This window comes from Mugil cephalus, chromosome 13, assembly GCF_022458985.1.
Source record: "Mugil cephalus isolate CIBA_MC_2020 chromosome 13, CIBA_Mcephalus_1.1, whole genome shotgun sequence".
NCBI classification, from domain to species: domain Eukaryota; kingdom Metazoa; phylum Chordata; class Actinopteri; order Mugiliformes; family Mugilidae; genus Mugil; species Mugil cephalus.
The window spans coordinates 13,204,859-13,232,348 of NC_061782.1; the positions used below are offsets into that span (position 1 = coordinate 13,204,859).

Here is a 27,490-nt window from a genome sequence, read left to right on the forward strand (position 1 = left end):
GTGTATCTGGGTGTAGTGTGACTCCCCTTCTCCATAAATCACTGTCAGATTCCAGTGGTACAAAACAAAGCCCTCGCCTGAAGCTTGGATAATGGGGTTGTTGGTGCATCTGTGTATGCATACGTTCGTGTGTGCCAAGCCTGTTGCCCTTCATTTACCAATCAGCGCCGCACAGAGTTTATGAAAATTCATTGAGTGTGAGATGAGCTTTTTTTTTTTTTTTTCCTTCAGATGAATATTGCACGAAATGCCGCACTGGGTGACAAAACACTCCATCGATTTTGAGTGGGAAGGGCTGCGGGGGGAGGGGGGTGGGGGGGACACGGGTGAGGGAATGAGGTTGATCGCTGGTGCGTGATGGAATAAACTGGAGAATTTCTGTCACTGCATGTGTGACTGTGCGTGTGTGTGTGTGTGTGTGCATGTCACACACAGGGGTCTAATAAATAAATGATGTCTGAAATGAGAGCAGCTCTCCCTAGACCATCTCCACTTCATGAGAAGTGCTAGTTTACAACTCCGCACAGACGCATGCTCACTCACATGCTACATCCATGGCTACCGGAGCCGCCGAATGCACTGTTGCTCTCCTTTCCAGGAACGTGCCTTTCCTGCGGGCCCCTAAGTGTGTGTTCTCGCTCCCAGGCCTCCGTCGCGTTGCACTCTGAATTCCGCCCATGTTGATGGTGGAGGGATGGGAAGCATTACTGCGCAGGCCAAAGCAAACACACACACACATGCATATAAACACCTACGTTGTGAGAGAGGCTGGAGAGCATTAGCGAGCTCAACAGAGCAAACACGGTGATAAAGGCAGGATTTGGGTGAATTCTAATGGGAGGAAGCAGTGGGGCAGGGAGAGGATTTACCCCTGGTATCCCCGCAGGCCCGGGCACGACAGGAGCCCCGAGTTTGGTAACCAAACAGTTTGTGGCGCTGACTCACAGTTCCTGTGTTTGCTCTGCGGGCTGTCCTAACATATCATTACTTCTCTCCGGAAAGGCAACCTTCTCCTCAGGAGAGACTTCTGCCTACCTTCCAGACAAAACCTGACCTTTTACTTTCTCCCACCGGTAAATGAACCGACGCCGTCCTAGATGAGCTGTGAGAGCAAACGAGAAGTGGCGGTGAGAGACGAGCGGATCCACGGTGTCAAGTTGAGGGCAGTTGTGGCACAGAAGATTCCCACAGTTTTATTGTTTTTGGAAGATTTTCAAACATCCCATTTCTAGGCAACTGAAGCAAAGGTCAAAATGGAGGAAGGAAGCAGAGAACAACAGACTGGAGGGAGATGGAGGGAGAGAGAGGTTGATGGTAGGGGATACAGCCTGGAATGCTGCAGTGGTTTTAATTACAGACAGAGGAATAGGCTTTTTAAATATTTAGAGAACAGATGATCTCTCGGGCTGCGTGTGTTTGTGTGTATGAGTGTGTGTGTACGCGCACATGCATGTGTGTGTGTGTGTGTGTGGGCCGCATTACATGCGTTGTGTATGCAGTGGGCTTGTAGATGCAGCAGTAAATGAGTGCACAAATTGCAATGTCACTAAAAACCTTCATTTTGAGTTTTGTCTCGATTACGATTCGGATTTTCTTTTCTCGAAATTATAACTTTTTGATCCAGTTATTTTAAGTTCCTAAAAGGCTGCTGTGTTAAAAAAAAAAAAAAAAAAGTTGGCAAATAACCTTTTCCCTCTGGAGGCAGAGCTTGGCACCTAATGATACACTAGGCAGAGGAAGTAACACATAAGAAACACACAGACACGAGACCGGCTGCTCTCTCTTAACAGCACCAACTTAATCTGCCAGACAAAATGCAAAAGAGACTTCACTCAAACTTGCAGGCCCTCAGAAAGCTTGGGAAGGCAGTAAAAGTCAGCCATAAGTGTGACGCAGTACAAGATGAAACAAGAGGTAATATTCGAGAAGTGTTTCGAAGGTGCTAAGTGCTCGATCTTGACAATGCGGGTCATGTTGTCGTAGACAAGCCTGAACTCCTCTCACAGATTTAAACTTTCCAGTCGGCTGCATCCGTCTGACTGACATCAGGGTGCAAAAACACGCGAGGGCTGTAAGCTCCTAATCATTAAACAGGGACCTGCGGGATGTAAAGAGACGTGGCTGCCGCCTGTGAGCACTAATCCATAGGAAGCTTGGATGCCAGAGTTAAGTGGACCAATATCCTCCGAGCATGTGTGAGGGGGCTGCTCTTGTTAAATGGGCGCTATCATGAGCGAGCATTCTCCCCCGTCTCTTGCCGCATTGTGTGTTTGTTCAGAGCGATGCCAAGGCCAGTCCAGACTCCGAATGGTAAACGGGCTGTAATTTCGAGGCAGCGGCGCGTTCTGCAGCCTCACATTGATCTGTCATTGACAGAGTTAATGAGCGTGGACATGAGGCACGAATCCTCGCCACAAAGACATCAAAGTGCCGCCGCAACGACCGGCCCGCTGTGAGACTGGCCTTAAGGCAGACACCCAGGCTGCCTCAACCCCTGACTCCCCAGGGGGGGAGAGGGTTGAGGGGAGGCATGGAGGAGGAGTAGGAGGAGGAGGAGGAGGAGGAGGAGGAGGAGGAGAGGATCTTGGCACCATGTGTAAGAAGTTTGCATGTCTCCATCCCTTTTCTCCCCGTATTTTGTGTCTCCCACACAAACAACCGCACATTTTTGGAGCATGTTTGGCATGTGTTTGCGGTCCTAATCAGATTCAGTTGGAGAGTCGCAGCAAACAAGGTTCCTAAACTAGATACTTTCTGTCTTTGCTCACCACCTGCTGCTTGGGAACCTGCTGGCTACGCACACACACATATATACACACAAGCCTTGCTAGGTAACCTGCTGGCTATCTGCCTTTTCATTCCTTTCTGTCAACAGCAAATAAGAGAAGGGGAAAAAGCAAAATCCGAGAACAAATATTAGCCTATGCAGACAAAGGCATTCCAGACGGAGTATTCACTCTGATTCGCTCATCCTTAAAGTCCCATCTTCCTCCTTCCCTCCGTCTCCTCAGCTGCCCCCACCCCCTCCTCTCTCACACTGCCACTCCTGTTCCTCCTTTTATTTCCTCCCAAGGTTTCCCTTTTCAGGCCCGGGCGAGGCTCCTCTGCTGTTATTGTCACTTTTGAAATCCCATCTGATTTATTACGGCAGAATACGTGTTTGTGTTTGTGCATGTGCGCGTGTCAGTGTTGTTTTTAAATCGTCAGTGGCATGACGTCCTTAATACGCAGGTAGAAACAACATCCATTTTAAGATTTAAGTTGTTCGTTTGTTGTAGAACAGACACACAAAATGCAAAAAAAAGAAAAAAAAGAAAATCCTCAATCAAGTTGGATCAAGTCGTTCAGACAATCAGAAGCTGACTGCCATCGCTTTCTTGCTGTTAGGGAAATGACTGCAGGCGGCACCAAGGCATTTTCATTTATTCAAACAATAACCACAGAGAATCAAAGCTGCTGTTTTCACTGTTGTGTTGATTTTGATTAGGTTCCTCTTTTCCATTTCGAGACAAGGCAAGGACAGAGACTTTTATTTTATCGACCCCTCAAATTCCTCTTGTGTCGTCCCATCTTTTTAGTAGTCCTCCTCCTGTTTGTCGTCTTCGTGCCTCCCTTGCCTCTGGGGGTTCAGATGTCATCCTCATCCTTGTCAGAGGAGTCTAATGGATCGGTCACGCTCAGGGCCCTCCCAGCCTGAGTCACAGAGCCGGGGTGAAAGGTCGTGACTAGGGTGAGATAGGAACCGCGGGGCGAGGACATCCGCTCGGCTGTTCCCAGCCGCGTACGAGCGCGGCTGCGTTTCGCTGTTCGTGCGTGCGGGTGTTATTTTCTCTGTAAACGCCTTTGTGCCCGTATGTGGAGCAGTTGGAGGGCAGTTTACACGGAGCAGAAAAATACACCAAAGAAAATAAATAGCAGAGTCCCGCTGCAGGATGTAGCATTGTCAGGTAAGCATATGAATGTGTACCCACACATGCACATAAATACACACACACACACACAGCCTGTGTCTGGCATATCCATCACAGCCTCTCGGGGCCTCCTGTTCTTTCCAGAGGTCAGAGTTGAAAATGGTATAGAGGACGCCTGCATAGACATAGACGTGTTTGTGTGTGTGAATGTATAGGTGCCTGATGGGTGCACAGCCTCGGCGATGGTTTGGTCTAGACCAGTGGGGTGATCTATTGCCATCTCAAGAAACACAAACCAAATGTATGTCTGGCAACGTGACAAGTCAACACATAGGGTGATGTATGGCGACTTGAAGTTTTGTGGGTCGGCAGCACTTTTACACCAAACAGTCGATGGTCTTTGCCATGTGTGTGTGTGTTTTTTTTTTGATAGGTGCAGGTTTTTCTCTATGCCTGATGCTTTTTATTCCCCATGACGGAGGTATGGTATAGAGAAATCGCAGCAGGCATCATTACTGCAGAGCACATTTCCACGCTTCTCTTGCAAATTTCTTTTGTTTCCAGTTTGACCTGGGTGATTTTATATTGCCAGCCCATTGTGTCCTGTTCTCTCCGTCCTGCATCTTTATTATCCTTTGTTTCTCCTCCACCCACCGCCCCTCTCCTCCTCCTCCTCCTCCTCCTCCTACTCCTCCTCATCATCATCATCCACCTCCTCCCTCTCACTTATTCTCTCCTTCATTCCTGGGTGGTGAGTTTTAATTTCATGCCCCCTGCTCTGGCAGTTGGTCCTTTAGTGAGTGCCAGGGTGGCTTTGTGACACACAGCCTCCTCTGGGACTAACAGCCTCTCTAACACACACACACACACACAGCCACAAGTATGCATGTGCTCAGCCCCGGGCTATCCATCGGCATTCATGCAGAACTTATGGCAATAAAATGATACAGAAGTTGCTTTCAAGAATGCACAAAGACGCATCGTGCCAGAGACAAGATTACACAAGTAAGCACAGTGACATGTTAGTTCAACTAGAGCAAATGAACTTCATTCAGTGTGCTCACACACGGGACAAAGAGCCACTGTATTCCCACTTATCCATCATAACTGTCATTGTTTCAGTAATTTATCTAAAGGTATTGGACTCATCTGGCTAGCTACGGTATGCTAACTGTACTGGCATGTATTCATTAATCCAACAGACGACTCCTGGCCCTGGGGAGCAATCAGTCTTTATGCTAATGCTTGTAGATGATGATGGATGGACGTGCTCCAGCCGCCATTGTGTTGGACACCGTTGGAAAACGGAAAGACTGCCTCTTTCATTCAGGGACACGTTTGCGCGCGTACGTGTCTGCGCGTTTGAGTGTGTATTCGGCCCCCGCGGTAATAATCCGTGCCTACGGCCTCACCTCCGCAACGGTTCATTAATCCTGAAAGCGCGGCCCGGCCTCATCTTTATCTCCCGAGCATTGCAGATCACATCTGCTGCTCCAGGCTGGCCACTCATTAATGAACACACCTCAAGGCAGTGCGCTTCTAAAATATTTCAAGGAATGCAGCTGACTGTCAAACAGCTGGGGGAAGTTTATGCGTTAAAGGAGCAGCTGAATCAAATCACCAAACATATTTTTGTAGTATTTAATCACGTAGGTCATTTTGGTTTTACTTGCCAAGGTTTTTAAGTAGCTGCTAGAGTATCTTTAGAATTAGTGTTTGACATAATGACATAAAATCTATGTGTCTTTTCAGGACCTAAAAGCACTTCTTTTACCAAGGAAATAATTCCAGTTGGATAGTTCACCATAATGCTATGAGAAATATGTCTAAACGTCTACGTGGAGCTTGTAAAGTTTGCTTCATTCACTCCTTTGCCCACCACTGTCTGTGGGCCGTCAGTGTAGGGGACAAGGTAAACATCCAGAGCGGCCGCTGACATCCATTGTTATGCTCTTTTTCTCAGGACGACTCCCACCCACTGCAGCACAGCTGGGACCAACTCCATTGTCCTCTCCTTCCTCTGCCAGCCTCAGCCGCGCTCCCACAAACAGAACACACACATGCAAACGCTTCCAAACGCACACACACACACACACACACACACACACACACACACTACCCTCAAGGCTTAGTCACAATTCCAGCTGGGTACCTTTTTTTTGTCTCCTAGCAACCGGCACCTTTTGCAATTCCTGGCCTTGCACCTTTAGTTTGGACAGAGCACCCCACCCCGACGTGAAGACTGAATGAACGCACGCACGCACGCGAGCTGACTCGGGGGGGAGTTTTTGAGTCGCCGCCTGAGCCAAATTGAATCTGAAAAGCATTGGGCCGTTAGCTCTGGTGGAACGACTTTCTTTATGCAGTGAAGTTAATGAAGAACACTGATAGAAATGGAAGCCCAGAGGCTCTGGTTCGCTCTTTTATTCAGATTCAGTGTCTTTTTCAAACTGTAGTGAAACCCACATGAACTCATGAGAACAACAAAATAACCGTATGACTTCGAGCATTAGAGAGAGGCATTGCGTTAACCAGTGCTGAGTCATCTAATTAAACGCCAGAACATAATAATAATGAAAGGAAATGCGACGCTAATCTACACACGGTGAACACCAGTACAAGCTGAACTAATGTTAATTTTAACACTTGGTATTGTGTACTTGGAGAGCGTGGCCGTCTGCCCTCCTGGCAGCCTCATGTGATATTCATGGAGGAGCTACATAGTCTCGGAGATCCTGCTGTTATTTATTCATAGCTTCACTCTGACCCCTGACATGTGCGCACACCTGTCACAGGAAGGAAATGCCGCCTCCTCAAACACACAGACACAAACTCACAGTGCTGGCTGACCAGTGGTTAACTTTTACCCCTTTTATTTATGTAACACGCCGCCTAGGACGCGCAGCGCAGTCTAGCTGAGCAGATACAAGGCGGCTAAACGTTTTTCACACCTTAAAAGCACACAGTCAGGGCGATGACGCAATGGCTGCACTGTAGTCGCTGCCACATTTGTTTAAATCCCCAGAAATGTAGCCAATCTTACCATTTATAGAGATGCTGCATTGTGAGCTTGGCCGCTTGTTATTTTTTTTTTTCTTCACAGGAACACGCATCTCGTAACCTAAACACATTTGCTCACATCTTCTTTCGCTAATTCCGCCCCGGTCATGTGTGCGTTAGTTGCTCTTGTGTCTAGCTTATCACTTGCCTTGTGTGTTTTGTGAATCACCGTGTGCGGAAATATTGGTACAAGAGGCCTGACTTACTGCTGATTGCTGTCTTGCTGCCTTAAGATAACGCGCGTGGGAGCGAAAACGCTGTAAATTTGTGGACACATGCTTTGACGGGCGTGTTTGTGTGCGCGACAGCGTGTCCCATTAAAGATAAGGTGATATATGGATGCATGTCCGGGGCGAATTGTTGACCTGGTGTCGGCCACAGTGCACCTGTCTGGTAGCAACCTTGTTTTCGCTGATTTGCTGATTAGCCAGTGCACAAATCTGAAATGTGAAATTTATTTGTAACAGGGAAAGTAAAAGTTGGGGTGGGGGAAGCGATTGCATATCCAACAATAACACGGTGAGCTGAACTGAGATTTGACATTATAATGAGGTCTTCTGTTTAGAGTAGGTGTCCTTGACTTTTTTTATATCCAGGCATGTACCTCTGGGCTGTTTTTTAAGTTTAGCTTTCAGAGGGATTTGGAGAGAGAACAGACACGATATAAAGGTAACTGCTGCGCTCACCTTCCCTCTGGCTCTCTCCTCTCCTCTCCTCTCCTCTCCTCTCCTCTCCTCTCCTCTCCTCTCCTCTCCTCTCCTCTCCTCTCCTCTCCTCTCATGGTAAATTCCATGTGCAACTGTGAATACTTAAAGTAATAACTATAGGTTACGCTCTCAATTTCAGCGACTCCGGAGGATGCAAAACGTATATAAATATGTTTAAGTTCCTCAGAGGAAACGAGGAGAAGATCAATCCAGTAGCTCATTTTGGTCTCCTTGCGTTTCATATTTTTAGTTCTCTTCCTTCCAAAAAGCGCTTTCGCTCCCTCCGCGCCATTGCATGGAGTCAATTAAGCATCTTGAAGTGTTCTGTTTTCGTGTTGATTGAAATTGCTCCCGAATGTGTGTGTCTTGGGGACGGTCCTCTGATCTCATATCTGCTGCCTGTGGTTAGGTGTGGTGGATCTGTCGTCGCAGCGGCTCAATAACGCTGACCTCAGACCGGCGCTTCCAGGAAAAGCTGTCATCCGATCTTTGGGATCAGTTTTCCATTTTCTAGGTAGCGAGCTGTTACACAAAGAGGCATCTTTAACTAGTTTAGGAAGACCACACAGTATGTGTGTCTGGGTGGATGGGTGGCTGAGACCGGCCAACCAGATTTACTTTGTTGTTTTTCTAAATGGCTGCCTCCTTCCCCCCCCCCCCCCTCCTGCCCTGACTCAGTGTAAAACATTAGTCCAATCTAGTAAAATGATTTCCCGGCTATTTCCAGAGATGGAGATCATTATTTCTGGCTTGTAGGGAGCCTGCTGGCTAATGTAGGGGATAGGTAATGGCAGTGAAAATGGACCTGTTGAGAGCTACGTCCTCCCTCGCTCTGCCTCGTTTTCGTCCGCTCCCCTCACACTTTTCCTTTTCCACCATTGTCCAGCAGGTAGACAGCATGATGGATGGACATGGCTTGGCCGCGTCCCCGCAAAGAAAAAGCGGGGCTATCTTACACCCCGCCGTCCGTTGATAGCGCCTGTAAGCATTCGTCATGATCGATGTCGCTCAGCCCTCTTCCATCACTCAGCTTGACTGCCAGTGAAAGGCTTGCACACACTCAGAGACTCAAGTGCACATAATGGCAGAGGGGATATTAGGGTGACTGGAGAGCTCAGGGAAAGTATAGATTTTCTCCTTTTGTCTTTCCTTTGCCATGTTAACTCTTTCATTTGCCTCACGGGTGGCAGCGGAGCGCGCGGCCAAATGTATGCACTCATATGGGACTTGTAAGCCTGCGAGTACACACAGACATCATGAATCATTTACAGTGAAAGAAGAGATGCGGGCAACAGTTAAACTCGACTTGATTCACTGTGTGTGTGTGCGTGTGTGTGTGTGCGTGTCTGTCTGTCAGCCCTCATGTGGACTTGATAAGTTCCACTGACATCGTGTTTTCTCTTGGTGGTTGTTGAGTGTTCCAGTCTGGGAGCGCTGTGTGTTTCGCGTCAACTGGTGAGCTGTAGATGATTAGAGTGGAGTCCATCCATGAAATCCCCTTTAGGTCCCATCGAAAAGGAGACGGCCTGCGTGTGTGTGCGTCTGTGTGTGTGTGTGTGTGTGTCTATGTGTGTGTTATGAGAGCGAGAGTAAGGGAGAAACGGAGGGTGGTATGCTGGCTGCATTTCTCAACATCAGAATAAATCACAAACCCTCTCCAGATGCGTCCACGTCACACGGCCTCCCTTTTTCTTTCAGCGCGCGCGAAAGACGCCCGAGGGTTAAATACATATGGGCTATGGGGGCCTGCTGAAAATTAGATAATGCTGCCCGATGACTTACTTCCACATGAGTAAACAGAGAGAAGTGACACTGCGGAGGAAAGACGAACTGGGGAAGTGACATGCGGCTCAACTCTGTCATTTTCTTTGCGCCAGTTTTGGTGGATTGGTGTTGACGTGAGCTTTCAAGAGAAAACAAAAGCAACGCCGGCGACCAGATGCTATTGAGTGATGCCGCATTCTGTATTAGTACAGTGTTTGTTTTTCATTAGGGTTCTTCGCGGAGCCTATATTTAGTCCAAGAGAGACGTCTCTGCTGGGTTTATGTGTGAGAGTGTTCCTAAAGCTAAACAGCCTGTCTATTCTGCCTTCCCTCTGTAAAAGCAGCAGTTTTCTTCTTCCCCACTTAGCAGCCCTCCTCCCTCTGAGCTCCATCCGGCGCTCTCCTCCTCGTCTCATCTCTGCCACAAAGGGACCAGACAAACACCTTACTCGCTCCGCACGTTCTATATTTGTGCGTCGGCGCATGATAATTTGTGTGAACACGAGTGAAGTATTTTAGACTTTAAGGCCGTGTTTTGACCCGGGGAAGATAATGGTAATCAAGATGATGATAGTGGTGGCGCCCGGGCTCTTTTGTCCGCGCCACCAGCAGCGCGGAGGTGCAAAACACAGGCAGGAGAGGGAAAGTGAAGAGGAGACATGGGTAGGAGGCACGTTTGCCGTTTGTTTTAGCGAGAACGGGAAGGTGTGGAGAGAAAACGATGGATGGGGGCCGATGTGAGGGTGAGTAGGGGGGCGCGGATACTCTTGGCTGCGCACAGAAACACTCAGTCACTCTCTCCGGGCCACACAAATACACACACACACACACACGTAGATGCCTGTGTTTTGGCAAAAGCCCAAAGGCCCCGCAGCGTCGATCTATACTTCTTCTCACCTCATTCTCCTTATGTTATCCCCCACTCCTAACACGTTCTCTCTGTATTCATCTGGCTGACACCGCGAGTTTGTTGTCTTTCAACTCAACCAAAGACATGTCTACACATAAATGAAGCATGTCAACATAGCTTGGTTTTTCATTTTCCACTTTTTATTTCTTACCACTAAGTATATATCCTAGCTGAAAAAAAAAAAGGTCTAACTGATGAAACTTCCTCGGACTCTTCCTCCGCAGCCTTTCCTTTTTCTTTGTGTCTTTCAGTGGGCCGCATAAGCTGCAGCTTCAGGGACAGAGCCATCTCTAACCGCCTCTTTTTGGGTCCAATTCAAGTCTTTTAGTCGAATCACACGAGCTAATGGGGGAAAAAAATAAGTTAATTACAGCATTCAGGTCCCTGAGTGCTGCCAGCTGACATAACATCTGAACATTTCACTTTCAAATCTGTGTTTGAAGTGTGAGTGTTTTTTTTTTTTTAGATGCAACCTAATTAGATCTAATTAATTATAAATTCAGGGTTTGATGACATCCAATTCCTTCCCTGTTGCCGTCCTCTTTGTTTCTTGGTGTTCTGTTATGTTGTCGTGACTAAGTCTCCAGTCAAGTGGAGCCTTTTGACAGTCGAGTCCAAACTTTTGCAAAACATCTGAACTGATTTGAACACCAAGCCTCCACTCTGCAGCCCCCGCGTTTTCCTTTTTCCAAATCACATTTTGATTTCAGGAAAGTTTTCTGCTACTGTATCATTAGAATGATTTATCATATATTTTCGTGCTCCCCTGACACACAAGAAACTGAGCTGAACTCATAACCTTTATAAATCAAAGTGGACGCTGTATAGATTTAAACAAAGTGTGCACATAAACACATCGGTTTGTTTATTTGAATGCATCGCTCCCTTATTTGCAGTCATTTGCTGGTACACTTCCAGGTCCGGCCAGGCCCACGATTTGTGCATGTGGTTGTTTACGTGTGTGTGTCTACTTGTGGGTTTTCACTGTGCAGGGAGGAAGAAAGTAGTTAGCATTTAGTGGCAGCGCACTGCCATTCTTTTAACAGCTCTCACACACCTCATTAACTCTCTTAATGAGTAAGTAATCAGACACGTTCCCCCCTTTTTCTGTCTTTTTCTCCCCCTTTTAAATGGAAGAACAAAATTAAGAGCATTTGCCAAGGGTAAACATTTTCTTATCGTGCAATTGAGTCAAGAAATCAAGAAAACAAACGCTCTATTTCAGACGCGCTTATAGTGAAATAATTGCACTTACACTTTCGATATACACAGAAGCACTAAAGCAGCGCATTTCTTTTAGCATCAGCAGTTATTCACTTGCTCGTACTTCACCATGGAAGTAAGATTAAGATTTCTGGGGAGTTTGGGTTTTAAAACAAAGCGCCATCGCTGGATATAAATCTCTATAAATGCAATGAAAGATGGACTGAAGTGATGAAATAAGGGGAAGAGAAATGAGTAACAGGAAAACTCTGGTCCTCCTCCAATGCTGCGAATAAGGTTTCATTAACTTGTTAAAAACTTCTATTCAGCACTTTCCTGTCATTTTTTTTTATTTTATTTTATTTTTTTTTTCATTAAAATAGTCATAAAATGATCCAGATCTCTCCTTGTTAACATTAGTATGCCACATTTACTTGCATTTTTATACTTAATTACATGACACTCATGCCAGCTGGATTTCCCAATTCATAGTGCTGTCTATAAATTCCCAGTAGTGTTATTTATTCGGTTTATGGAGTATTTTCAGGAAGAGCTCTTGCCTGAGTTTGCCTTTTAAAATTGTAAGGAAAACATCTTAGTCTTAATTGCTAATACAAGTTATTTTTGGGGGTGGGAAAGAAAGAAAAAGAAGCAAGAAAGGAAGGAGAAACGGCGAACAGTACCCGTGAAAGGGTGTCACTGAAGGAGGAGCTGCGTTGCTAAGTGTGCACTTCCACAAAAGTATTTAAATAGCGCCGCTTATTCCCGTCAGTGAAACCTTTAAAACCAAAACATCAGAGAATCAGATCGTCCCAAATGATTTATGATCCCGCGTATCAACCGCTGCCATCAGCCAGCGGAGGGGGGCTCAAAGGAGGAGGTCATGAAATATTTCGGATATGAAAGGAGCGATTGTTTGCGCTCGCATGCGTGCACATGTGCGAATGCGTCCGTGCGCATGTTTTCATTTGCTGCATTAGAAGTTGTATGTTGCTAATGAGCCCGAAGCTTTGAGGATTTTAACCAGGCGCGCTGTCTGTCCCTCAGGTGCCTGAATCCTGAGAAACTCCTTTCAGTGTCACAAAAAAACAGATTAAAGGATTTGTGTGGCGGGATCAACGTTGTGCAGCTATTGCAGGTATTTGTGTCATGCAAAAGAAAGTTGAGTACAGTATTAGTGCAACATACTGAGATATAGATCAGAGGTTAATGATGTGAATCAGACAGGAACCAGACATTACCTTCAGTGTGCGGCTAATCTCCAGACCAGGCGCCTTGAGCTATGTCTGATAACGTTGCTAATTATCCCAGATATAGACTCTGCGGGGATTCTTGTAAACAGGCATATCAGGAGCTAAGTTCATTGTCAGAGCACTTTACACTGATTAAACGGTACCATTGTTTGAGGTCTTCTATAAGTGAAACCTTAAAAAGCCTGACCGCAGCGCACTGGGGGCCACGGTTCATACGGCGAGGACACACCTGAAAACATGTGTGCTGCCTCATCATTAGGGCAACAATGGGAATGAACTGTGAGCAAAGTCACCTAAAGGGAGGCAGGCTGCATTAATGAACTGACTGCCCACTTGCGAGGTATGCAGTGCATTAAGGTAAATCTATACCAGGTCTAGGCTGTTTGAACACCAGCACTCACTCATTGGTTCACACACCTGTAATGAAAAAAGGACTTGTGGGCATGCTGAGTGCAGGAAATAAGAAAGCGAAAAGCTGCAGGCCTGACATCATTACAACACCCTGCGAGATGTATGGAGTTCCTGGACTGGAACTTGAGGCCGGCGGCTGCAGCCCTTCCTCGGGATATTCTTCATAGCGTTGTTATGAGTGCATGGAAGGAGTCTGGGCAGTGGTGAGCTCTGATGGTTTCCATGAGTCTTTTTACCCTGACCGGAGCTGTGCAAGTGAGATGAAGTCTGGAGGTTACGACCTCATGTCCCACTTCTTCATAATCTGAAAGTCTGATGTAACACACAGGGTCAAATTTAGACTGCACTGGATGGACAATCTGGTTTCTCAATGAAACACATGACAAAAAAGGAAGGAAAGAACTTTTTTTACATATAATTATCCTTTACTTTCATTTCTTAATGCTCCATGCGCACCAATTTTGTTGTTAACTATGTTTGGGCTGCTGCACAAGTGATGCACTGTTGTGGTATTTGCTGAGGGGCTGTAACATAAGATTTACTGTCGTGACTTAGTGTTGGAGACCATGGCGGCCAGTAACCCTATTTGCGGTGACTGTTCTCACATAATCATGTCTGTTTTTGAAGGGATCCGTGCATCCATGAAAATCAGCTTCCAAACTAATCAGAAATGTCAAATATCTCGGAGCCAACACAGTCGGGGCCTCGCTTAGAAAATACCACTGAGGGGCAACCACAGACTATGTAAAATACAGCATGGTCTTCCACAGAAATGTCCTGTTTGCCATTTTAAGAATGTGTAAATGCAGAAATGTGGCGTTGCTAAATTTAATGTCGTCCTGGCTGCTGAAGGAGTTGAACCCGTTGATAAATCCTTAAAAGAAACTGAAGACTGCAGACTCCAAAACCATGACCACTGTGATTATTCTGTTAAATGTGACAGAGGAGAGAAAGAACTGGGCGGAGGGAAGAAGGCAATATAACTAAATGAGAGAAAGGCAGATTTTCTGGCGTGATAGATAGCATCATTTAGGGTTGTCGTGGGGCTCTTTGTGGGCACTCATTGTCCCAGAACAAACCTACATTTTTAAAATGACCTCCCACGATCTCGGTAATCCAATCAAACAGCACCATAAGTGCGAGCGCATAGATCACTGCAGTCAATCGTGTTATAGCGTGCTAACAGGATTATGGGGGTTTTAGTGTGTGGATTCCACCGTACAGCTTTCATTTTACTACTTACACACAAAGCATTGTATTCATATCTCTGGAGCCCTCCTGCCTTTTCTTGCATTCCAGCTTCTCTAGCCTGTCTGTCTTCTTCCCCTTGCACCTATTACCAAAGCCTCTGGCACGTAAACAGCGTTGTCCCGGCAAAAAAAAATGTTTTTTAACCCCGGAGCGAACACACACATACAGCCGCACAGAGAAATAGCATCTTCCCAGATGTCTGGCGGGCGAAATCATTACTCTTCACTTTGGCGTCTCCGTGTGCTTAAACGCTTGTTGCAGAAAGGTGAGGACAAGGTGAGATGACTAATTGGTAATTAGACAGAGTGTTGGGCCGGGCAAAGCAAGCGCATTCCTCTCGCTTGGAGCCACTTTGATAAGAGGCACTGATGCAGCCGCGGAGCCAGACTGACTCAGCTTTCAACTCTGCACTCAGGCTTTGCCTTTGCCAAGAGAACAACAAAGGAGCTGGATGGAGCACAACTGTTCTGGCTCCCATGCTCGCCGGTTGGGAGACATGAAGCCAGTTTGATGTTTGGGATATGATCCTGCAAAATATGGCAGATTATTGTTTTGTAATTGCCCAAATTGTCTGCTTACTGTGCTGCTCCGTATCTCAGTGGAAGCAGATGTCGCGCGGATCTGACGAGGAAATCTCAGTCAAAAGAGCTGCGCTGATAAAATTAGAATGTGCCACGAGTTGGAATATTTATGTCCTCTTTGAACGCAGGCCAGCGATGCGTGCGTTTCATTTTGCACATCTGTGTACTTGCACTTCGCATTTTTGTGTGTTCAGAATGCCAGTCGTAAAAAGATATACTGAATGTGATAAAGTTAAGATAATTGGACTGGCTTATTTATTAGTTCAGCCAAGATATAAAAGTGCTCCTTTTATAGCCGTTCCTTTGCAGTGTCATTGTCATGCAAATCCACAACCATCTTTTAATGCATCTGTAAACACGGGCCAAGACCCGGCAAGTTATAGACTGCCAGCGTACAGCTTGAACTCACTATTTCATCCCGTGAAATCAAACGCACAAATTCCATTTTTAATTGTGGTTTATTTGCAGTGGCCTGCCTGCAGAGAGCTCTCTGTACCATAAAGACACAGCCACCCATTCATTAGATAGATTGCACAACACAACTGCTGCGGTGGCTCCCCTCTGTTGTATCCCACTGCAACAATGTCTGTGCAGTGTTCATTCCGTGGAAAGCTCTGGAAAGGATGACCCGGCAGGGACGCAGTGTGAGGCTACGTGTCGGTCTAGTCTTGGGAACTCGTTTGAGCGTCACCCCGTGGGGTTTTAGTGTCGTGCGCGTCACGGGATTGCGTGCTGTGGTGCGCATGAACATTAAATAAGCAGGAGTCATCAAAGTCTTGCGCCGAATAGTTGTGTTGTGAAGTTTTCTAGATTCGGGTGTTGCGCTTAAGCCTTTCTGTGGGCGACCATAAGTGCTCTGTTTACATCTGTCCGAGCTGTGGGAGAACCTCTGTGCATGTGCATGGTGCGTGACGTGTGCGCGAAACCTTTCTGGATCAGGTTAGCTCATCATTTTAACAGCAGACAAAAGACTCCGCTAATTACAACTACGGCAGCTTGTGTTTCACTCACTCTCCTCCCCTCTCCTCTGCCCTCTCGCGCTTTTTCTTTCCACACGTGCTCTTCTCAGATGCCGTAATTTGGAAGCGCCGTTAATCGCCGGACACACACACACACACAACCCTAATGTGAAAAGATAATGTTCTCTGCGTGCTAATGCGTGCTAATGAATCCACTCTACGGGATCACTGAGAACCACTCATTGGTCACTGCCCTGCCTGCCTGTTTGTTTCTTCTGTGTGCGGGCGGCGAGCCGGGCGCCTCACACCAGAGCACGGTCAGGACAAATTACAGCATGAGTGAACACTGAATAATGTCAACTCTAAAAAATAACCGCACCATTGTGCGTAGCCTTTCCGCGCGCGGCACCACACCTCAGGATGTTGGCACACATCGAAGAGAAAAAAAAATATTGCCCTCAACTTACCGTTCTGCACTGATGAGTGTGGTAAAAGAGGGAGTGACAGTGAATGGATTGTGAATTCTGCTGGTTGAAAAGCAAGATTAAACTCTGGATGTGAAAGGGGGAAATTGTTGAAACATGTTGATATTGCTTCCAAGAAAGAGTTGTGCACAAGCCCTATTGAACCAAAACAAACCAAACTGGAGCATCTCTGGGATAACTTGTGTCTAACCAGTGCTTTCTTACTCCACAGAGATCTGAGTGAGAACTTCATCCAGTCCATCCCCAGAAAAGCATTCAGAGGAGCTACAGACATCAAAAACCTGTGAGTACCTCCTTCTTCGCAGCAGAGATGGCTGCACACAGCCGCAGTTAACAGTTGTCTTCATTATTGAGTAATGCTTGGGCTATTGAAGGTCAGCTAAAAACAAAATGAAACCAGAGCCCCAAATTATATCTTATTAAGGATTGTCTTAACAGTTTAGTCTGGTTATCGTCAAGAGCCCAGGAAAAGCATTTTAGAAGTGACCACTCGGGAAATCACTGATGTTAAGTTAATAAAGGCATCAATAGTATCTGAAGCTAAAGATGGTTCTCCATGCACAACTTGTTCAGTACAATTAATAACGTTAACATTTTGTACCTGGCCCTCAGTGAGAGTAAAAATATGTGTATATCACCGTGTGTATGCGTGTTTGGTGGACCCTGTATTATGGAGTGAACTAGAACACGCATGCAGCTCCCCAAAGATGTCTTGTAGCAACAGTGATTTACGTCCTCACCAGTGTTTATGCGCGTTCACACGCGGACTTTAGATTTATGAGGTGTATCGATGCAGATAAACAATCGGCGAACTCCCCGTTCGCCACTCTTGGGGTTACAAGAGCTGACACGACTAAACCTGTATCGATTTACTATATTCCATCAGTGTACTACTTACCGTATCGATGATTACAACTACCCTACAGGGAGACAGAAGCAATGTGTGTGTGTGTCTTGTGTAACAAACCATCTCTCTCTTGTGCGTGTGATCTGTAGCCAGCTGGATAAAAACCACATCAGCTGCATCGAGGATGGAGCCTTCAGAGCTCTGAGAGGCTTGGAAGTGCTGTAAGTATTTGAAGTGGTGCTATTCATACGGCCCAACACTGTGTTATTCTATTAAGGCACTTAGTTAAATTAAGACATTGTTTTACCCCGCCGATAACCATAACTGATGTACACATGTAGCGCAGGCCTTTTGTTATTACATCAAAATACCCCCTGTGGGCCTCATGAGGGGGCCAGCATCCTGGAGACCAAGCTCCATTAAGTCCCAGTTGACAGCAGGGTTTCCCCGCCATCACATTAACACCCCCTCCACCCACTCCAGCAGTGCACCTCCATCTACTCACTATCCAGCCTTGGGCAGGCCATCTGACAAGGGGGGCTCCTGTCATCCCGTTCAAAAATCGAGTTAGAATTCCGCGCCGCACGCACTGGCGACCACGCCGCTCGGTTTCCGAACGTCCAATTAATCATCTCTTGTCAAAAATCATAATCACAGGCCTCCGTTATGAGCTGAAACAATGCAGACTAACAGTGCAGGCTGGGGGGACAAAGGCACTCTGACAGCCTTGTTATTTTGATAGTGAAAGACTGTCGTGCATATGTGTTTGTGGGGGGTTTAGGGGGCGTTGAGACCCAAAAAACATTAAAGGCTGCTTTCATGGCGTGGATGAATTGATGTAGTGATTTGGTTGTCATAATGGTGTAAGAGGGGATAGGGGGTTGTTTTGATGGGGTCTGTATGTAGAGGTTTTTATGGGGGAGGAGGAGGACAGCTTGTGCTAAAAGGGGGAGCAGGTTGAAATATGGTAAAGGGTTATTAGGCTGATTGAAATGACCTGATTCTCCTGCTGCAGCTGATGCCCCGGGTTCGAAAGAAGTGTGTGTGTTTGTGTGTGTGTGTGTGTGTGTGTGTGTGTCTAGCGCGGAGTGGAGGCTCTTTCCACCGGATCCGCGTGCCAGTACGTGTGTGCACATTTGCAAATATGCACGACTGTATGTGCACGTGGGAGGTGCGAGGGCTTCCCATCTGTGTGGAATGAGGTGTTATATTCCCAGCGGGAGACGAGAATAGAGAGAGGGGACCGACTTAAAGAGGTGGAACCGTAGACGACGAGTGCAACAAAACTCTTTTTGAAGTGAAAGATTACAAATGGCTCTCCGCCCGTTTCTACAGATAATGTGACTTCTCGCTCTTTGCTTTTCACAGGACGCTGAACAACAACAACATCAGCGGCATCCCCGTCTCCAGCTTCAACCACATGCCCAAACTACGAACTTTGTAAGTCCAAACTATCTCGATCGGCAATGCCCGCGACCTATTCTTTAGAATATAACTATTTCCACCCCAATGCAGGCGAAGTAAAGAAAGGGCTGAGCTCGATGGGAGTAGACAGGTTCTGTCATTCCAGGCAATGTTGGGTGGCAGCCATAACCACGGAGTACCACAGAGGGGTCTGTAGCAGTGCCAGGCCCCATTATCTCCTCCATCTAAAGACAACAACTGGCCCAGATAGACACAAATAGCAACAGAACCCTATTGTGTATTGTGCATTGTATGTGATTACTAAATCTGAAATTATGCACGAATTAAAACAATTATGCCTGCTGAAAGTCTGAGCCGTGACTCCACTGCTCTTGTGGTGACATTTTGGGCTCCCAGTGGGGTTATATTATATAGCTTTTCTGTTTGCGCACACACTGTGTGCCTGTGTACGTGGGTTTGCAAGTTAGCATACATGCTCCAGAGGTGCACCGCACCACGGCAAGAGTTATTCTGGACCGGCGCAGCGTTGCAGGAATGCGCTGTTTGGAGCGCTGGGTTTTAAGAACAGTCCTCTTTAGTCTTCCTCCTTTTTAGAATGTGCCATTTACAATCATCCATGTAGCATATCATTTAGGGTGTTTTGCCGCAGGGGATGAATGTGATGAGCTGCAGGAAAGAATAGACACTTTTTGCGCTATTTGTGTCTTCAGCGGGGGGTATTTTCGACGGCAAAAATAAAATCTATTTCGATTGCGCCTTTTCCCGTCTGACAGCCGTCTCCACTCCAACAATCTGAACTGCGACTGTCATCTGGCCTGGTTGGCCCAGTGGCTCAGACAGAGGCCTACAATCGGTCTGTTCACCCAGTGCACGGGCCCCACTGAGCTCAGAGGACTCAACGTTGCGGAGGTGCAGAAACATGAATTCAGCTGCTCAGGTAAGAATTTCTTACACTTTATAAGAGTTATGCTACAAAAACAGTGCATTTTAAAGAGTTAATTTGCATGCTCAGTTGACAAGGAAGTTTCGCAGTATCTCAGCAAGGGATTAAATGAGTCTTTCTGTTGTACGTGTCTACTTTAATCAGCTCATTCATATAAAAATCTCCCTGTTTTCAGTTGTACGTGTTCTCTGCTCCTGCTTCTAATCCCATTGAGTTGTTGTGTGTGTGTGTGTATTCACCTGGCAGACACCTGACACCTCCTCTGCCCAGAGGCAACCCCATGGCTATCCTCTGGCCTGTGTTGAATGCGCATCCAGCTTTTTCGGAGCTGGCACAGTGGCGCTAGGAAAATACCCGCTGTGTATTTAAAACACGCAGCTGGAGCAAAGGCAGCGCCCGCTGACAGTGGAGCCCCTCTCTACAGTTGTAATTATTTATGGCCTCTCACGTCTTCGCACAGGGATTATTGGGACTTTGAAGTCGCTGTTTCCCCACCGCCTGTTTGTGTGTGTGGGTATGTGTGCGAAAGAAAAAGAGCATGTGCATATGGGCGTGTTATGGCGTGCACTGGGGTTATCACATCCGGACAATGGAAAAACAGCATGAGAACCTCCACTCCCCACAAGGCCATCTCGCTCGCAACACCAGCTGCAAGGGGGTGTTTGTGTCTGCGTTTGTGCGCGTTCGTGGGTGCGCGTACCTCTCTCCACGGGTTGTGATTTTTACGCGGCCATACGGCGTGACAGCACAGATCATTAGCTATTCATCGCCCAGGGAAAGACGCTCAAAGCGTGGGAGTGTAAGGATTCCAGATAGAAATGGGGAGCGGAGAGGGAGGGTAGGGGGGTTGTCAGGGAGGTTTTGGTTTCTGGTAGGATAAACATACAAAAAGTTCAGATTTTGCATGATAAGCTTCCATCATGTGAGAATTTTAAAGGCTTGCAGACCAACAGACCATCATTCTTGTTGATTTTTTGTTTTTAAAACAAACGAGAAACATGAACATGAAATGCTTCGGATTTCTGTTTGTGAGTACACAGTCATGCATTCACGCAAACTCCCGTTTTCGTCTTGAGAGGATGACCAGAAGTTGAACTCCCAGTGAAGAAATCATTAGGGACTCGCACGCTGGCACACACATACACATGCACGCACATTTATTTTATTATTACATTTTTTTCTCTTTTGTATTTTTCATGTTTAGCACTATGCGGTTGTGTATGTATTTAGTTTGTGTTGTGACCAGGCCAGGCCACCTGCGGGGGATTTGGGAGCAGGGTGGCGCTGTGCTGAAAGAGAAGAAGAAGAGAGAGGGAAAGAGGGAGAAGAAAGGCGTGCTGCTGTTGTTGTCGAGGCGAGGAGGAGGAAAACGGGGTCCAGTGTGTTATTCATTGATGAAAAACATAATAAACCTCTGCAGCGTTCTGGCATAGTGATTTACTCGCTGTCGGTCCAAGTGTCCGGCTGGAAAGCATCACCGCACGGTAAAGTTTTGCCAGTAATGAGCACGGCAACACATGTAGTTGTTTTTCCAGGCCATCGCTTGTCGTCAGCCTCCTTTAAAAAATACAAAATCCCATTAAAGTTAAACAATCCAAAAACTAGCGCTCATTATTTGCTCTTTTTAAAAATTGCTCTTTTGTTCCGACTATTCATATTTAATGCTTAAAAAAAATAACAAGAAAGAAAAGCTGGTGAAAACTAAATTTTTTAAAAATAACATTTGCAGAGCAAACACTTTAACTTTTTAATTACTTGGGGGGAGGGGGGGACGCTGGTGCATGACCAGCAGCTCATTATCTTTCCACGAACAGATGCAGTTTCTGAGCTATGACCACAAAGTGTCCGTGTGTGTGTGTGTGTGTGTGTGTGTGTGTCTTTTTTAAACTTGTTCACCAGAAAATACACGCTTTTAAAGATTTCAAATACGAGTAAAAGTCTAGCTTTTGAGTAAATGACTGCAAAACTATTTTCATCCTAGTTTAGATCAGAGTCGTCCCTCTCAGTGGCCTCTGCTGTGTTTTTATTGAGCGAAACCTTTACACGTAGTCCCTGTTTGCTCCCCTTGTTCATTTACAGCCGAGGTAAGTGAATGTTAAAAGCTGCTTGTGCTAATTTAATGTTACATGACAGAAAATTTATGAATATCACACCCAAGGAATAATAAATGAAGCGAAAATATTATGGTTGAAATGAGCGATTAGTAATAAATTGCCACGGGGCTGAATAAAACACTTCTCTTGTCGCATGAAACGTGGGAGAAATGGCAATACAAGGAAAGGGGAAAACGGGAAAGGGGGCGAACGCAAAGAAGCCAGTGATAATATTTTGAAATGTTAAGAAAAATGAGATGTGGTGCATGCGCAAAGGCGTGAGAGGAGCCAGTGGAGTTGATAGAGAAGTGAAAGCAAATGAAGGGGAAATGGCACGCGAATAGAGTGACGGAGACGGATGGGAAGAGATAACTTGGGAGGAAGCCGCGCTTGAAGAGCAGGGGAGGAGTGAACATCAAACAGCCTCACCTCAAGTATACCTGTCAGGGAGCTGTCATTGTTAAGGCCGCTCCAGCTGTGCTCTGCACTCTCCCTGATCCCAGGCCTGTCAAATATGCCATGTTAGATCAGAAGGGAGTTTTTCTCTGCCCTACACCTGATCCCAGATCTGTCAAACCTCTGCCATCCGAGATCACACGGCCTCAGATCACGTGAGCCGCGCCAATACTGATTCACGCTCCTGACACTTTCTGCTACACCATTCCCAGACCTGTCGAAGCGTTCAATCCCTACAGGTAATTGATTGACCAGATTTGCTTTCTGGTCCAAGAGCTACAGCCAGTAATTTAATGGTAAACCGCAATGTTTCGTTCTGTTTTTTTCGGAGGGTGAGTTTTGAGCACTGGGCTTTCTCTGTCACTGACTTCCACCATCACTCACTCTGTCTCTCTCTCCCTGAGTCTCTGCCACCCCCCATCACCCCCATCGCCAATATTTTTTACACGAGCCGAGCGATAGACAGGAAGGTAATTAAATATTCATGGTTTGAGCATTAGTAATGCTGTGTAAATGAGGCCATTTAAAAGTCTGTTTTATTCATTTTATCTGGGTTAGGCTTACTTACACACATTTTGCATGCGCACAAATATACACACACACACACACACACACGCTTCACTGTGCGGTGCACGCGCCCGCTCTTCGCCGCGCCGCTGACAGTGCCGTAGCTATTTGAACAGGTATCTAGAGACAGCGTGATGGGCTGCGTGCTCCGTATGCAAATGGAAAAGTTGAAGTGTTTTAGAACAAACGGAAGTGAGGAGGTGGGGGTTGTAAAGCTGAATGTGCAGAATGACATCAATTCCACCCAGAGAACGCAGACTCAGGAGAAAAATTTGCAGAGAGATCAATGGATGTTATTGGGAGGCCTTCCATTGCAACTGCGACTCTATTATTCAAACCTTTTGTTCTACCCTATATCGCGGCGCTCCTTTGATAGATAACCCAGTTTCTTGCCCATTGATTCTCAAGGATACACGGCGTATATGAAAGTCAAGAGTACGACGCTTCAGTTTTTTCCTCTCAATGTCGAGGCAACCTTGGCGGCGGGGTGTTCATTTGCGATTCGCTTTATGGAGCACGCAGGGCCTGATGACATGAGCGGCAGCGGAAAGATTTCGAGCTCCACTCGAGAGCAAGAGCCGCTCCGTGTCACCGCGCAAATCCTTCGGCACACAATCTCACCCTGTAATAATCCTGCTCCCGGCGCCCGCACACCTGTAGGAGCTCCACTTTCCCGTCATCGGAACCTCCTCATTCACCTTGTTTTTTCTCCCTCCTGCTCTTCCCTTCAGGACACCAGGAGTCCTCTGGGATGCAGCCGTGCAGCGTTGGCGGAGGCTCTTGTCCGGCCATGTGTACCTGCAGCAACAACATCGTCGACTGCCGAGGGAAAGGCCTCACCGCCATTCCGGCCAACCTGCCCGACAGCATGGCAGAAATGTAAGCAAACTACCTGGTTTCTTATAGAGGATAAGTTCAGTCCACCTTACAATATGTCCTCGAGACAAGCAGAAACTGAATGACAAGCAGAAAATCCTTCATGTATTCTAGCTTATTTATTAAACCTTGTCCTAGTCAGAGATGAAACATGGTCACATTTTTCATTCAACATGTACTTTATGAGTTTGGTCACGGAGGAGTTTAACATGGCTCAGAAGATTCAAGCGTTCTTGTTTAATGTACTTACTCCGGTTGCTTTTTTTGTAATATGCATCACCTGGCAGGACATTCATCAGAGACGCACGCAGAGTTGTTACAACTGAGACTGTGCGCTCTTATCAGCTCAGATGGCTGTGAACCACATGCGAGTGCTTTCCCTCCCTCACTTTATCAGTCCTGCAACATCTGTCTGGGCATTAACCGTTTACGGCCCACATACTATCAGCCTACTGTAATTCCCGGGAATGCGCGGCTAGACTTCTCAAAGTAGTCCCTTTACCGGCTCTTTCGGGGGGTTCCACGCCACTGGCTGGAGTCTACGCGAAATGGTACAGCAACGCCATGATTTATTCACGGCGTAAGGACGAGAGGATGAGGGGAGAAAGCCAGCGGTCGCATTGCATGTTCTTCGACACAGCAAGTTTCTAGGTCTCCTCCTCCCCATGGGGCCTGTTTATAAATACCCAGCTAGCATGGAAGTCACAGATCCCATGTTCTCCAACAACCCTGACCCATTTCTAAGGTAGTGGTGTGCTAAATTCCCAAATTTGGATGCACAGTTCACACTCCTGTGTGTTCTTGTCTAATTGAATGGCCACCCACGAAACACTGGGATATTTTATATCATTTAAAAGGCTTCTGTATTTGGACTTTTGAGATGGAAACAATTGACTGTCACTCTCCCTGATGGCCTATAAACCATAAAACATAGAAAGTGCAGTTTTTTTTTATGGATTTCATGGTTTGTAGAACTCGTCGGGATGCCCTCCAGTTGTAATGTTCCACAAGTGGAATATGGTGGAGAGTGATGTGATCTATGAGCCCAATAACCAAGTCAGCAGCGCTGATGGAAAACAGGGAGTCTGCTAAAAGATAGCTCCACCATGCACAGATTTTATAGACAGTGGACACCCTCTGCACAGCAGATGAGTCAAGGCATTTAAAACGTTCCATGCCCTTCACATCTAATTGGTGCTTAACCGCGTCCTGCTAATAAACTCCACTATGTCCTAATTCATCTTTTACAAGACCGGGGAGGAACTTATATCATGAGCATTCCTCCTGTCCTGCCCATCAGCCTTTCAGGTTGAATTCCCACCACACTTTCTCCTCCGATCTTGATATTTTTCTACTCAACATTTCTCTCTCTAAATCCCCCCAGGCGGGTTCAGGGAGGCAGATCAGCGGGGGGAAAAAAATAAAAAGGCAGGGGGTGGAGGGGCTCAGTAACTTGGTGCAGCAGGTTTGATCTGTGCTTGAAGTTCATTATAAAATCAGTTTCATTTACAGCGAGGCGGGCTGCTGGGTATCAAGGCCAGCCTAATGCCTTGTTAATGAGGCACTCGGAAACTCACACACACACACACACATACACACAAACACGCAGACATGCTGCTCTCATTACGTACAAATCGAGAATTGCAACCTCTCTGCCCCGCTCTACCCTAATGAATGCCAGTGTTTATGACTGTGAGGATGTGAGCTGGTTTTTGTACTCTTCTGTTGCGAGACCAGGCCCAGTTAGCCTAAACACTACCACAACAGATTATTATGCACCATAGTCTCTGTCTACAAAGACTGAACTCCCATAAAAATGTTCCCCCTGCCTTTCATCCACGCCGCTACGGCCCTGCCATCCATTTCTGACTCACGCATGCACTGGATGAATACCCGAAGGCGTAATGTGTTTCCCCTTAATGAAAACCATGCTCAGACCCTAATGAAAAGGATGAAGAACATTGATTGGGCAGACACAAACACCAGCTCACGAACACACATACAAATGTTCAGCCTGACAAATTGGATGGGAACCATTGATTGTCCGTCCACAGGCAACTCTGAGAGATTGTTTTTTTTTTTCTCGCTGCCAATTGGACGGAGGAGCCCCTTTGTTGATTGCGGGGATTAAGTCGCTTGCACATATCGATCTGCGAGGAGACGATGTGAAGGCTAAGAAGTTGTCAGACTGCGCTGTGCGTTTGTGTGTGTGTGTCTGTGTGTGCCTTCCGTCTGGCTCGGGTGTGGCTTTGCTTTATGTCGACTCACATCGGAGTACGTAGGCATGCACATACAGTCGACTGACACTGGAGCACATGCAAGCAGCATGTAAGGGTGCCAGACTGGTTTGGACCAGTCAGACAGACTGGTTGATGAGAGGAGGCGCTAAAGCCACTTGGCCCTCTACTCCGCTGCATGGTGAGGGCAGAGGAACCACAGTGCTGTCACTCTGCTGTAAATCCACAGACACACTGGGACAGGCAAACAAAAACAGACAGAGAGAGCATGTCCACCACAGGAATCTGTGGTCTGGAATCACTGCTATCCTAAGAATGTCAGTTGCGCTCGTCTATCGCCCCATAAATGTAGGCCACTCCTTTGAAGGGGAGCGACCCTTGATTGAAAAATTTGGAAACTCAAAACTGTTAAATGACTGTGGCTAATGTCTAACAAAACATTTACCACCCCACGAATAGACATAAACACAGCGACGCGGGAGGCTCGTAGTAAATCTTAAATGTCCCTAGCAGAATAATTAAATCCTGTGGAAATGGTTCTCTGGCATGGAACCACGTACTTAATAAGGTGATGGTTAAATCTATCACTGACCTTCCTCTTTGCCAAGAGGTTTCGCAGATTTTTTAAATATTTCTCATTTTCCTGTGGTGCTAGATTCCATTGTAGCCGCTGACCCACCACAGCTTGCACAGCCCCATGCCTCCTGGTCTACAGCCAGTTCCTCTGCTGGGAGGCTGAATGGTAGAACAACCAGACAGGCCTGCAGCTGGCTCCCTCTGGGCCCTGCTAAGCCTCGGTAAGGACAGTTTTAAAAGCTGTGAACTGACCTGCAGATAAACAGCCCTCTGCCAGCTACACCAGGGACTTGGTCTGGGCCCGAGCTGTGTCCTAAGTAGCAGCCTGAAACGCACATGCATGCCCACACCAACGGGGTTTTAGGGATGTCTATTTCCCTGGGACCATCTGAGACTGATTAGAGTCTGTTACTGTTACTGCACCACACAAGCAAGTGTGTGTTTGTCTGTGTATTCATTTCATCCTCCGACAGTTGTTTTACGGGGAGATTTTGTCAGATCCTTTTCTCGTCAACCTCGCTTCAGTTGCTCTTAAGCTCGCAGGAGAAAAAGTAAACTCGGCGAAGTAATATTTTAACACACTGCAAAGGTTTCACTGGACACTTTGCAGACGCCCGGAGGATAGCGGGTAATTTCACAAGAACAAGTGAGATCATTATTGATTTCGGGATCTCATATGAGAACATGAGCGCTGGAAACTGTAAATGTTAGACCGCGAAGAAATATGACTTTTAGTCCAAGGCCTTAACACCCTCTCGCAAAGCAAGACAGAGCCTTTCCCCCTCAAGTCCTTTTCCACGGCACTTTAGTATTCAGACTGTTTATTGGTTCTGAGGATGTTATGACTCCAACATGCCTGGGCCTATTACAGCTGGGGAATAGATCTCCGCTAATATAATCAGGCCAATCACCAAAGGTCAGAGGTGATTACTCAGCTCTGTTACCGTGGACAACTCCATTGTTTAGTTAACTAAT

General features: G+C 46.6%; 1 protein-coding gene and 1 long non-coding RNA gene across 5 annotated transcripts in view; one reads left to right on the forward strand and one right to left on the reverse strand.

Moving 5' to 3' along the window:
• The window catches only part of slit1a (slit homolog 1a (Drosophila)), a 79,982-nt gene that overhangs the window by 28,358 nt on the left and 24,134 nt on the right, over positions 1 to 27,490 (forward strand). For all 4 annotated transcript variants that reach the window (XM_047602947.1, XM_047602949.1, XM_047602948.1 and 1 more), the window contains exons 5-9: positions 16,707 to 16,778; positions 17,492 to 17,563; positions 18,711 to 18,782; positions 19,541 to 19,704; positions 23,558 to 23,705. In XM_047602947.1, coding sequence (XP_047458903.1) covers positions 16,707 to 16,778; positions 17,492 to 17,563; positions 18,711 to 18,782; positions 19,541 to 19,704; positions 23,558 to 23,705 — 528 coding nt within the window. The remainder of the gene's footprint in view (positions 1 to 16,706; positions 16,779 to 17,491; positions 17,564 to 18,710; positions 18,783 to 19,540; positions 19,705 to 23,557; positions 23,706 to 27,490) is intronic.
• On the reverse strand, positions 20,768 to 24,372 carry LOC125018741. The gene is made up of 3 exons (XR_007113992.1): positions 23,953 to 24,372; positions 23,448 to 23,682; positions 20,768 to 21,267 (listed from the first exon to the last, which is right to left on the reverse strand). It is a non-coding gene; the product is annotated as an uncharacterized LOC125018741 (long non-coding RNA).